Source organism: Aptenodytes patagonicus, chromosome Z (genome assembly GCF_965638725.1).
Source record: "Aptenodytes patagonicus chromosome Z, bAptPat1.pri.cur, whole genome shotgun sequence".
Lineage (NCBI taxonomy): Eukaryota > Metazoa > Chordata > Aves > Sphenisciformes > Spheniscidae > Aptenodytes > Aptenodytes patagonicus.
In genome coordinates, this window is record NC_134982.1 from 28,349,139 (window position 1) to 28,362,227 (window position 13,089).

At 36.3% G+C, this 13,089-nt stretch overlaps 1 protein-coding gene across 1 annotated transcript in view; it reads left to right on the top strand.

The window, feature by feature from the left end:
* Positions 1-13,089, top strand: part of POC5 (POC5 centriolar protein) — a 30,059-nt gene that overhangs the window by 14,296 nt on the left and 2,674 nt on the right. Inside the window, exons 3-9 of the mRNA XM_076361967.1 lie at positions 2,699-2,895; positions 3,280-3,456; positions 6,164-6,268; positions 7,482-7,661; positions 8,804-8,966; positions 11,573-11,691; positions 12,500-12,613. Coding sequence (XP_076218082.1) covers positions 2,699-2,895; positions 3,280-3,456; positions 6,164-6,268; positions 7,482-7,661; positions 8,804-8,966; positions 11,573-11,691; positions 12,500-12,613 — 1,055 coding nt within the window. The remainder of the gene's footprint in view (positions 1-2,698; positions 2,896-3,279; positions 3,457-6,163; positions 6,269-7,481; positions 7,662-8,803; positions 8,967-11,572; positions 11,692-12,499; positions 12,614-13,089) is intronic.

Genomic DNA, 13,089 nt, shown 5'->3' on the forward strand with positions numbered 1-13,089 from the left:
TGTTACCAGTTTAGTTGATTAAATTTGAAAATGACTAAGACTGGAGCAGTAAATTATTTGTAGCAAAGATGTGTAATGATGACTCATCCGAACAGTGGGAAAATTCCTTCTCTTCAGGCTACCAGTTCTCAGTATTGATCCATTAAACTTCTGAGAAAATTTTTTTAAAAACTATACAGTTTAGCAAATTGCTACCCTCAATTTGGGCAACTGATAGCAGATCACATGTGAGAACAGTCTGTCAGAGCTTATTTACTTAATAAAAGCAGAAAAAGTTAGATACTAGAGGAACACAGGAAAAAAAACCAAAATGGTGGTATTGGGGTAACAGACATCTGGAAAAAACAGCTAATTTCATTACCTCTACTATAAACAAGAATACGGTCTAGCAATTTGTCAGAGTAAATGCATGTGGGGATTATTTAATGAAGTACATTTTTGTGCTTTATCATATCCAAATGGTTCCATGTCCTTGGTACCTTAGTGCACTGTACTTAATGGCATCATGTAATGCAGTGGAAGGAATGGAGGTGATAGAAGGAGAGCATTAGGAATAAGAATGAACTTAATATGCATACAACTAGAAAATTATGGCAATACTGGAAGGCCAAGATAAATTACATGAGATGATGATATAAGCAGTGGATTCAGTGAGGGATACATCCTATGGTAAATGAGAAAAGTAGAAGCTGAGCTAGGATAATCTGTACATAGGGAGGATTAAGGGGAGGGAACTGATGAACTTCTAATACTACAATCTTGGACTATGGCAGTTGTCAGTCTAGGTTAATATCCTGTTTTTATTGGTTACATTTTGTTCTGTTTTTTTCTCTGTAAATATCTTGCAAACTATGCTGTGTAAGTTGGATATCTTTGTAATCCAAGCAAGTAATAAAAATTTTAAAAATAAAAACAAACCTTCACGCATTTTGCAGCAACATCACAATTGAAGGAAGAACACAGTGACACGCAGGAATGGGAACAAGTAGTAAAGGACAGAACTGGGAATACTTGGCAATAGTAACACTGCCAAATGTTTTCTATTGTGAAAGGCCAGCCAGATTCTTCATCAGTGAAATTAGATGTATTTCAAGTAGTCTTGGTCATTTCAAGTATTCTGGGTCATCTGTCTAGCATGTCATATTTTCTGGAGATCTTTACAGGCAACAAATACTCAAATTCTGCTATTAGCTAAGCAATGCTTCCCTCATTTGCAGGAGAAACAATGACAAAAAGTTCGAGCCTGATCTTAATATACTGGTGTGACTTGGAATAATCTATTTATGGTCTTCTGCTTATGTAATGGGGTAGGGAATTTAGTCTAGAGAAATGGTGTGTTACATGGGGCTTCTTTAGCTCAAGCTGATATTTATTTTATGATGTGTAGTTGTATATGACCTTGGAAGAAACACCAAAAAGCAGTTGTAACTGCCTCTGTATCACAGTTCTTCCTTATTTCCTTCATGCTTTGGAGAATGAGTGTAGTAGTTGCAATTCAACCTACTCAATGGGGGGAATATTAGCCAGACAGCTCTTCTCACTTCCTTTGGACAGGAGACCTAACAGGTAACAGGACCTTTTACAGTAACTGTAAAAGAATGTCAACCATCAGGCTCGGCTTTGAATAAAATAGAAACATACATTTCCAGTGTCCACTGAAAATACTGCTTTGTGACAAACAGTTAAGCTTATCTCTGCATGCTTGTACCAAAAAATAGTACCCATCCACCATGAAACCAATTGTACAGACAATATTTGTTTTCAGAAATGAAGACTAAAATGTTGGAGGCTTCGTCTCTCCATTTATGAAAGAAGGAGAGTATTCTTTTGAAGTTGTCCTGATTGTTATTAATACTAGGAATCTGCTAATCCCTCTTCTTTCCAAATTTTTTTATTCACCTGTCAACACGAGTAACAAATTTTCTGTAAGGTGTAACTAAATATGAAGCAATATTTAATTTCCTCTGTTTACTTAAGTATTAACTTCTTTATTCTTAGCTCATTTTTTTTCTTCCCATCTGTTGGAACTCAAACGCATACCTATTAGCTTCTGGGCATGGATTAATTTTTATTGCAGTGGTAGTTAGCCACATCACCTGAAAGTGAGGCCTTACTGTATAAGGCATTATATAAATTCATAGTAGATATTTTTTCTCAAAGAGTTTAAAATCTAATTAGATGAGCAAATTAAAGGCTGTAAGGAAAATGGATGCAGGTACATACCAACATTGAAATACACCCACAGGTTGCGTTGCGAATGCACAAGGGAAGACCCCTGGCCTCGGGAGTTTACAGTCTCATTAAGGAAAACGGCAAAAGTTTTTAGATTTTTGACTCTAGATGTTAACCGACAAGAAGTCTTTACTGAGAGAGATGCTTTTTGTTTCCGGCAACTCTATTTTTTTGGTACTTAGTGTGAGCATCCTCTTTAACATTAAATGACATGAAAAGATTCTGTGCTTTAAGGGAGCGATAGTTTTGATTTGACTACTGTTACAATATGACTGTTGGTTGAAATATACTTGTATCTTAGAGGCATATATTTGAATTGCTTGGTTTGTTTTACATGGGGAAAGGAGGTTTCTGATGGCATAAATGTTTTGAGGTTTTTTTAATGCCTGGCTTCTGACTTTCATCCAGAATGCAGACCAGTTAGCCTTTCCAGAGTATCAATCTGTATTCTCTGTTTCATTTTTAGTCTTCATATCTGTGAAGGAGCCTTCTGAGGCCAATATGGAAAGACTTTGCCCTGTTCTTTCAGAAGAGACTTCTTCACAAGAGTCCACACGTGGTCCAAGAGAAATCAGCGAAACTGTAGCGACTGAATTAACTTTACCTGATGAAAAAGTAACTCAAATAGAAAACATGCTTGATGTCTGGAGTGGAAGTCTTAAGGTATTTATTTTGTATGGAATCCTTAAAAATCATATACAGATGTCAGTGTGTTGTAGAATAAGTGAGAGTGCAGGAAAAGCTGCAGTGTGATTGCACTGGGAAATAGTGGTTTTCTTATTGACTGTTGTTGCATATTGCATATAAGCACTAGAATATCTTGTTTCAAGAACTTTGGAATAACTTTCTCCATTAGGGATGTTCAGTTATTATCATTCAATAGTTCATTATGTCTGGTAATATTTATAGATATAAGCAGCCTGTGTAATGAAGGCATCGCTGTAAATATTCGTGTCTCCTTAATTGCTAAGTGTTTTAAGATTAAAAGGTTAGGGAGAAGGGAATAATTTTACTAATTGCACTACTGCCATCCCTTTAACTTTTCAGACAAATGTTCTGACTGAATTGAAAAAATGGAAGCTCAGTTTGATTGAACATCACAAGCTTCAAATGAGACAAGAAAAAGAGAAACACACTGCACATGTGAGACAATTGAGCAATGAGATGGAAAACCTGAAGGAGTTGCTACATACTTATGAAATCTCTATTGGCAGAAAAGATGAGGTAGTAGTTCAATTTCATAATTCAACAGTTCCTCTCTTCTTAAAAATATCCACACTGAATTCTTGGGTCTGTCTCTTTTGAATGACAAAATTCTTCTTGCAGCAAGTAACATAGAGGAGTAATAATATATTTAGACTGCATAGTAGAAAAAGAATCATTGTTGCTAATGTTGTCCATACTAACAATGGAAATTTAACGTGTTGTATGTACATATTTTGCATTGTTTGCTTCTTAAATCTAGGGTCTATTGTTCCTTATTTGTTTCATGAAGGTCGCACTGGCTTAAATGAGTCTGTTAGCTCTTACACTTTAAAAGCCTTTAATTTTTCAATGATTGGATTGGCTTTCTTGAATTTTAAATGAGCATCAGTCTCCTAAATGTTAAAGAGTCTCTATTTTAGGATTCTTAGGAATTGTACATTTGTACAAATTCTTAGGTTTGTACATTTGAGGTCCCTGAGTTATGGTTTTCTGCTATCAACAATATCAACAAGTTCAAAATTAACTAGAATTGTGGAAATGGGTATAAATTTTGACAGCCCTGCAATCACATAATGTAATTGAATCCTCTTATTGCTATCCTGAATTTTTAACCTTTTACTTGAAAATACTTGATGGAGTTTGGGTTTTTAATTCCTATTCACCTTTTTTTTTTAAAAAATGCCCATTCAGGGAGTTAAAATATGGAGGAAGGTGTTCTGTGTCCATTTGGAAAACAGTCTAATCTTACAGACCAAGCAAATGTAAATGTCGTAACATTACAAGAACGGGATTAGTATAATATCATTTAACTAGTACATATGTGCAGAACCACAGTTGTTTCAGTGTATACCATTCAAATGTATCTAATTCTGTTGGATATCACTGTATGTCACTCATGTTTAATGCACCATAATTCTTGATGAGACTTGGAAAGCAGTATTTTTCTTCTGCTACCAAAGAAATTATTTCTTCAGCCAATTTTAAAGTTCTGTTTCCAAAAAAATTTTTTTTAATAGAAAATTATTTGATGTTAACAGTAGGTGGCAGTGCTTCCATGTATCACACCATATTTATCAAAACTGCTGTATTCTGACATGAGCATAACCCAAAGTCAATCAGCCTCACAAATATTATGAATACCGTAGATTCTTGTTTTCACACTGGAAATCTCAAAAATGTTTTTTAATGGCAAAAATATACTAATTAACAAACATGGATTTAGGCTAAGAATTCTAGTGTGTATTAACAAGTACGCAGCATCTAAAGTTGATGTTTTATGTTAGTATATGACACTGTTTCAACAAAAGTAATTAATTATTATATTCATTTCCTTTGCTTTCTATTTTCTTTTTGATTTGTTGACAATTTATGCAAATTTACTAATAATTTTAGATATATCCATTGTTATTTATATAGCTGAGACTGCAAAAAGTTATAATTAGTCATATATAAGCAGAGAAAAGTAGCTTATACTAGATTTATTAAAATACAATATTATGAAGAACTCATTCTTAAAAATATAGAGATGGATCAGCTTTAAATTACTTCAAATGTATCAAGTTGACCTTTATTTGTTTCTGACTTTGATCTTTTGAACACCTTAAAGAAACCAAGCTTTTGCCTAGAAAGAGTTCATTAAACATTCTGAAGATTGACTGAAACAGTTTGTATGAAATTCTGTACTGAAACAAAATAGGAGTTTTGTACTATTTGCTAGATAACGTTGATTTAAGGATAAATTTATTTTAAGTATCGTTCATTTCATTAATATATGTTCAATAATTATTGCATATAACATATGCAGTATAACATTAACTTATGTTAACATCATAAAATACTGTTCTTCATAATCTTTATGCAGTAGTTAAAATAACTTTAAGTTACTCCCAAGAGTCCCAATATTTGTCACTGTTGCCCACTGGAGTTGCTCAGATGTAACTGATGGCAGAATCTAGCTTAAGAAGTTAGGAAAAAATACAGAGCAATACTCAGTGATTTGGTGTACCCAATTTGCATCATGCCTGCCCTAATTTTTAATCTGGGAACCTCAGCTGTTTCTGTATACTAATTAAAACATGCTTAGAGGTTGGTGGTAAAAGTCCCTAGTTGCATTCTCTGTCCAGCAGGCCACCTTGCCTCTCAAATGTTTTGCTTGCTATAGGCCTATATGATACCTTTCATGAGATCTTTTAAAAAGAATAACAATTCTTAATCAGATTTTTCTAGTTCTTAGCAACTCCTTAGCTTGTTTATTCTGTTCAGAAAATTGAATAAGCTTTCTCCAGATAAATCGTTTCTTTACACTTCAGTTAATGAATAATGCACTAAAGCAAGCTTTTAATATAAATGTTCCTGATTTATCAAAATTGTCTTTGCAAATAAGTGATTCTTCTGACCTTATGCTACAGTAACATTTAATTATTAGAAAGTAGCACAGAAGCCTACAAATGTAGGATGAAATAAAAATTCAGTTGAACTTCTCCTAAAACTACACAGTGAAAACGTTTGAGTGCCTCAGTCTGAGTGTTGAAGCCACAGGAATTTTACTCCTGGTTTGAACTCTGATTATTGTTTCCTACTTGATTAGACCAAGGGGAAGATTTAGTAAAAAGTGTCTGTTAAAAGCAAATGCTTTAACTGAAAAATAACTGATGCATAAAGTACGTTCTACTTGACTTTACAAAGATCATAGCTATTGAAATAGCATTAATGACTATTTTTGCAGGTGATTACTAACTTGACCCAAGCATTAGAGAGGCAAAAGGAGAGAATAGAGTTGATGAGAAAGTTTACACTGTGGCGGATTCAGCATGTTAAAGCCAAACAAGAGGTATGTGCCATGCAAATGAAACCTCTGAACTCAAAAGGGTTAGAGTTGCTGCAGTTTCTGCTACAGTTTGAAGAAATGACAGTTTTTCTATTTTGATGTGTTTGACAATGTCAAATAACAGTTTGAAAACATCCAATTCTAAAAAGAATGCTGCTGTCGGAATACTCTCTGGGATGGGGAAAAAATCAAACCTATACTTCTCTTACATTGCTCCAATTACTGTGATCAGCTCACAGCAAATCACCATAGCTTACAGTATCTGCATTTTGAAGTAGGCGCCAAGGGAATCTCTATCTAAATTTCAAACACATTACATTTGAACAGTGGTATGATACAGTATCACATTTTTGGGGGAAGCCACTTTCACAATTAAAACTTCAGCTGCCCTCTTTTCTCATGTTGCCAAAACTTGAAGTGGCTAAGAGCTAGTCACACACAAAATGTTGGGCATTGCATCAGGCATCTAGCACTAAACAGTCTACTAAGTGAAGTATGACAGAAAAGAAGGATCCCATGTCAAGACTGCAAACCTTTCCCATTCCAGGCTGTTAAAAAGCAGAAGCTGTATTCAGGAGCTTCGTTCATTGGTACAGATTCCTGGCTAGACTCAAGTTCATTGATGCTACCCAAAACTCTGCTGATTTGCAGAGAGGTTTAGCCTTTTCTCTTTTCCTTCCCTCCCATCTTAGAGTTTACTAATAATTTGGAGTCTGGTTTTTACTCAGCTCTTTTTATTTTTTTTAATTCATTTCTGAAAAAGTAATTTTATGCTGAAATACATTGTCTGGTGACTATTTTGAAATAGAGTAGAATAATAGAATTGTCTTAAAGGGCTTTCTAAAGCATCCTGAAGTCTAAATTTATTAAGAAGATAGGTGTTTTATGCTATTCATTTGCAAACTTTGTGACTGCAGGTTTTATGATTCCTGCAGTGAATCAAAATGTGCCACATACCCACTAAATGGCTTCACACATGCATGGTTACACCATATATGTGAGGTTGTTGTAAAAACACTGTTTTGTGTAACCTAGGAGTTTGCAAATACGGTTTCTCATACTGGGGACAGTAACACTCCATGACGTGTGCAGGAAGAAACACTGAGCTGCTGATGCTATGTTGCATACCACTTCACTGCAGCACGTGTAACTCAGTTTAGGCATTCCTGCTGCGGTCCTGAACTTGCATATGATGTGGTTATATTTGTTTCCTAAGGAATATGCAAATAGAATAGCAGACAGACAATTCCGGACAGCTTTGATGAAGAAAGTATGGGCAGCATGGCGCTCTCTTAGTGAAGAAAAATGGAAAGAAAAAGTAGCAAGAGCCTGTCAGTTAAGGGCAGAAGATGTCTGTGTTCAGCTCACCAATGATTATGAAGCCAAAATTGCAGAGGTAAAATAAAGTTTCTTTTTTTCATTCTTTCTCTCCTTCATTCCCCCACCCCTCCAAATTATCTCTTTCTCAGCAAACTTGAAAAACATGAGGACTTCCCAGCAGAACAGAGCTCACAAGAAGATCTGAGGAGATCTAAGATCTCTACTATGGTTTCTAGGTGTGACCTTTTTTTTTCCCCTGCATCTGATGTAGAATGTTGCTGATCTGCGTGCACAGGTGAAGTAAATTGGACTCTTCCTGAAATGAGACAAATTTCTGTTTGCCCACCAATAGGGAAGATACTTGTTTTCTAAGAGCACGCTGTTAATATTGGCTATGCATTTTGAGGTCTTACTGAAGAAGACAATGGAAATAGAAGACCATTATTATTATGAATCATCATGATGAGTACGATATTTTTTCCTGTAACAGCTACTCTGTTAAAGGCTGAATTTAGGTTTGGTTTTGCCTTCGACTTGCCAATTAAGTTTGTTAACTTCACTTTAAGCTCTGAAAATTCTTTGTTATCAATGTATGCATTGGTGCACAGTAAGAAAATGAAGTTTTAAAATATACCTTTTAAAAGCTTTGTATTTTAACAAGAAATTAAACCTAGAATTTTAAGAGCAGGCTTAACAAATGTGGCTTATCAGCACAAAAACAGTAAGTCGTGAGTTCAAAGGTAACTTGGTCTGTCTTTTCTCAGCATTTTTAGTTTTTTACAGTAGCTAGAAAAGAGAGATTGCTGGTGACAATCCACCCTATGCTTAAATAGTTTTCTGGGAACACTTACTCTTCTGTTGAGTGAATCCACGTTCCTGCGCAAATCTAGCTTGTGCCAGATGCCTAACTTCTAAAAGACAAAAACTTGCAAGGTAAATTTCTGCTTAGCTAGTTAGGTAGGGTCTGACGGTCCTTTCAAATGCACTCTTGTCCTTGGCGTGCTCTAGTACAAATAATGTGCTGTAGTACAAAAAAATGACAAGTAGCTGTTCACCTCTGGTGAACCAGAGATTTTGAAGTGAAAATGCGTATGTCTTTGTAAATGTAGTAAGTTATCTTTGTAAATGTAGCAAGTGACTTTTAAAGCTAATTGAGGAATATGTTCGTAGTTTGCATTCAGAAGTACAAGACAGATGTTTCCTTATTCTCTTTTGTAGCTAACTGCTACTTTGGAACAGACAAAAGCTGAGATTCTGCGGCTGCACAGTGAAAGAGAACAGTATGAAGACACCATGAAGAAAGCCTTTATGCGTGGTGTATGTGCTTTGAATCTGGAAGCAATGACGATGTTTCAGGGCAAGGACAGTAGGACAGATCCTGGTCAGTGTAAAAAGCAGCTCTAATCCGATAGTGTGTGGGGGATTTTGTCAGGTTTGTTTGGGTCTCTTTGTTTGTTTTAGAGGATTCTCCCTTTTCTGGGGTGGGGGTTTTTTGGGTTTTTTTGTTTTTTTTTTAATTTAATATGAGGACCTGGGGCAATACAGAGTTTATCAAACTCTTACTGCTTTAAAAAGTCCTGTTGAATATGTTGAGAAATATTCTGATGCTGAACTTTGTACTGCTGTAGTTGCAAGGTGGAACATGTTCGCTTCATCCCACCTTGCTGTGAGGGTGGTAACCTGCAACTGAAGGCGGAAGCCAGGGATGGCAAACTTCTTAAAATACTGTGGAAGATTACCCAGAATTCTGTCAGCACCCAGGTTGGGGGGGAATTCCTGGAAAACCCTCCTCTGTTCTCTGGAATCTCAGTGTGCAATGAATCTGCTTTTCCCAGACAGCTCTCCCTTCTTTCTTAATCCTACCTTTTAATGCAAAAAGGGCAAGTAAATCTCCCAGGTTCTGTATTTAGTTGGAGTTCTGTGCCAGAACAGGGAACACCAGTGTCATTATATCAGCCGCACACTCGTAAAACTTGTGCAGCTACACAGGAAAGAGCTGCACACCCTTATTGATGTAATGGAATCAGCCCCTCAGAGTGAGACAGTGTACAGCAGTAGGAGCATAATCATGCCGGTGCAGCAGCCTACATTAAAGAGAAAATAGCTGTGCCAGCAGAAGTATCACAGCTGTACGTGTGGCTTTTAATTTCCTGTGGTCACTGAAGTCCTCATCAGGCTTCATAACATCTCACAGTCTCTGTTGTCTTTAGTCCCATGCCTGCCACCTTCTTCCGCTGCCTCTTGTACCACCTTTTTGCCTGCCCCAGGCACGCTATCTCTTTCTTGCTACAGCCGGACGATGCTTTAATGAAGTTAGTTACATAATTATTTAATATGGTTGTACAACCATTTATTTGTGTTCTTCCTCAGGTATAACAGAACAGTGATCAGGACATCAGGGGACTTCAAACATCAGATTATATGATTATTGTGATTTGTTCTAATCTTGTAATCTGTGGACATTAAAACTTCTATGTGCCAGAGTCAGTCAGTGATTATATATTTATATGAACACTACAGTGCCACCTACTGTCTTTGGAAATGAAAGCAGAATTTGGTCCCTTTACAGATTTATTATTATTAGGTTGTTATAATGTACATTTAATATACATACAAGATACAACTAACATACTTATAATATACATTATAATGTAGGTTATTAATAGTGTGTAAGTATCACAACCTTAATGGGTCCATAAGTCAGTGTTGATGGTCTAAAATCTATCTGGCTGATTTACTGACAGATGATTTTTTAAATTATTATTATATTAAGATTATTCTTAACCTCTTTATATATTTAAAGGAACATTGAAGCCACAAGAATTCATGCCTTTTTATTTAAAAAAAACCTAGCACTGCTTTTTTAAGTAACATAGATCAAATCTGATTGGTCTGCAACTATGCATTGGTCCTGTCTATGCTTAAGCTTAATGTGTGTGTACATAGATATATATGTACAAAATGCATGTTCTGGCATACTTTCACTCTTGAAATCTTTGAGTATTCCACCAATTTGAACTACCTTCCTTGTATTTTTTCCTGCTCACTTCAAGAGGAAAAAAAAAAACCCACAAAAAAACCCACAAACAAAAACAAAAAAAACCACCCCACAACTACCACATGGTGTCACTCTAGTCCCTGGAATGAGCAAAGTTCCCTTGTCCTGGAACTGCTGCTAGCATCAGCTGCTTCAGAAAGAGAAGAGTAAATAAGAATACCTTTCTCTGCTTCCTTTAAGGAAGTTTGTATTCTAAAGGAAAAGGCTGAAACTGCTTGGAAAAGATACTGGGCTTAGGTCTGCAGATCTGACCTCCCCAGGATGCCTGCATTGCGAGACAAAAGAATCCTGGATTGATTTTGCACAAGCTCAGGCTTACCCAGCTGGTGGGGGGAGACGAGGGATGTAGGGCGCCTGTTGATTGTCCCAGCCCTACAGCTGGGATGTAGCCAGTGTCCAGCTATTGTACGTGGAGATGAGATGCTGATCTATGGCTCCTTGAAATTGCAGTACATTCTCAGGAAAGTTAAAATAAATTTTATTTTACTGACAGTGAGCCCCCTTAAGGATCTTACGCCCTCACACAAGTCCAGTGTGGCGCTTCTGTGTTTTACTGCTCTCTACCTGAACTGGATTTTGGCCCTTAGCGTAAGAGCAGCTCTGGCACACTAGATTTAGTTTTGGCAAGCAGTACAGAAAACCTCAGTTCTTTGCACTACAAGTACGTGACAAGTGCCACAGGGATGTTGAGGCAAGACAGAAGCAAGCCCCTTAGAAAATATTATTTCCAAGCATCTGAAAAGAAGGGTCAAATACAGGAATGTTTATATACATATATACACCAATAAAGAACAGGCTGATCCTTTTAATTAGATTATACAGAAATCCCAAAGCAATAGTAAAATTTTTACTGTGGCTTATCTCTTTTTTCCCCCTTAGGGTTTGCTAGATTATGTGCTGATCCCATTACTTTGTGTTTCTAATAATAGATGTAGGAAGCAGGAGAAATGATAATGGTACCATTGTTGCAGGAAGGCTACCTCCTTCGCAATATAATCCCCCCTCACCACCACCTCCACCAGCAACTACTCTTCAGCTGGAAGACATGGTAAGCATGTAGCTGGAACAAAACTGTATTCACTAGTGAGAAAAATGAGCCTCCTTGGTTGGAGCTTTTTTAAGATAAATGCCATAGCCCATGAATAGAAGGAATTTGGAGACAGTCTAAGTGTAAAAAGAAACCTATGGGTATGTTCAGACTGCATTGTGTAAATGAAGTGACTGGGGCACAGCTGCTGTGACTTGCTATACTTTTCATTAAGCTCTGTTTTTTATTTTCGTGAAAATGCGTTAAACTAATGGTCACTATAATAAGCAGAATTTGCTCTCTAAGGGTCTTTCTGGAAAAAAGCTGTTTTGAGTTTTTTTGCAAAAAAACTGAGCTTAATATAATCTGAAAAGAATAAAAGCTGGCTTGACTTGAAGCTTCTTTTTAAAAAGTGTAACATATATAGATACTGAGGGAACTCAGCTTATTGTCCTGTCACGTCAGTTTAGCCAGATCATTATCTAGTAGCTTGGATGTTCTGGACATGCCCTGGAGTCATGCTGAAGATGTTGCCACTGTAAAACAATTTCATGCTAGAGTACAGGTTAGAACAGAGAAGATGTGCTTGCTTCTCTTCCTGATTTTTTTCATTCTAATAGTATCAAATGTTATTCACACTGTTTCTATGATTTTTAAACAAGTATTTTTAAATTAGCCAGAAAACACTAAAACTAGAGATAAAATATCTGCAAAGAAGTTAAATTTAGAAGGGTAACTGGAATAGTCAAAAAGATGACTACCTAAAGAGTAAAACTATATTTTCTAGAAAGTTACACTCATTCTTTGTAAACTCTGGTTTCATTTACAGTTTTCTACCCACCTGGGTCATGCAAGCACTTCTCAGACCAGGCTAGATTCTGATTCTCCAGTAATCGTCACTAGCACAGCTGCAGGATCTGGTGTGGCATCAACTCAAAAACTGGTAACATGCTAAAATTAACTTTTTTTAAGGCATAATTATAACAAATACTAGTTTGGGTATCGTTATTTCCATATTTTTTCAGAGCAACACAAGTATGTAGTTGAGGAAACTGCCATAGAGTTTACATAGCTGCGTGAAGACACTAGCTTGCAAATGCTCATTAACGTTACAGGGACCCATTTATGTTAGGAGCAGTTTTAAATTATTTTTGGAGGGAGGAGAGGGAAGTGTGACAAAATGAAGAATAGAAGAGTGCACGTACACTTAAGTATAGCGCAACAGGAACAATTGGTGTTTCACATGATACCATTTTATTCTGGAAAGAATATGCTTTGCTTTAGCATCCTGCTGTTTGAAATGTCTCTCTCATTCCCTCTTCTGTATTTGTTGCTAAACTGTCCTTTTTACTTTTCTCTACTGTCTTCTGCATTGCTCTCCTTTCTTTTTCCTATGTAATACAGTTTGCTACTGTATTA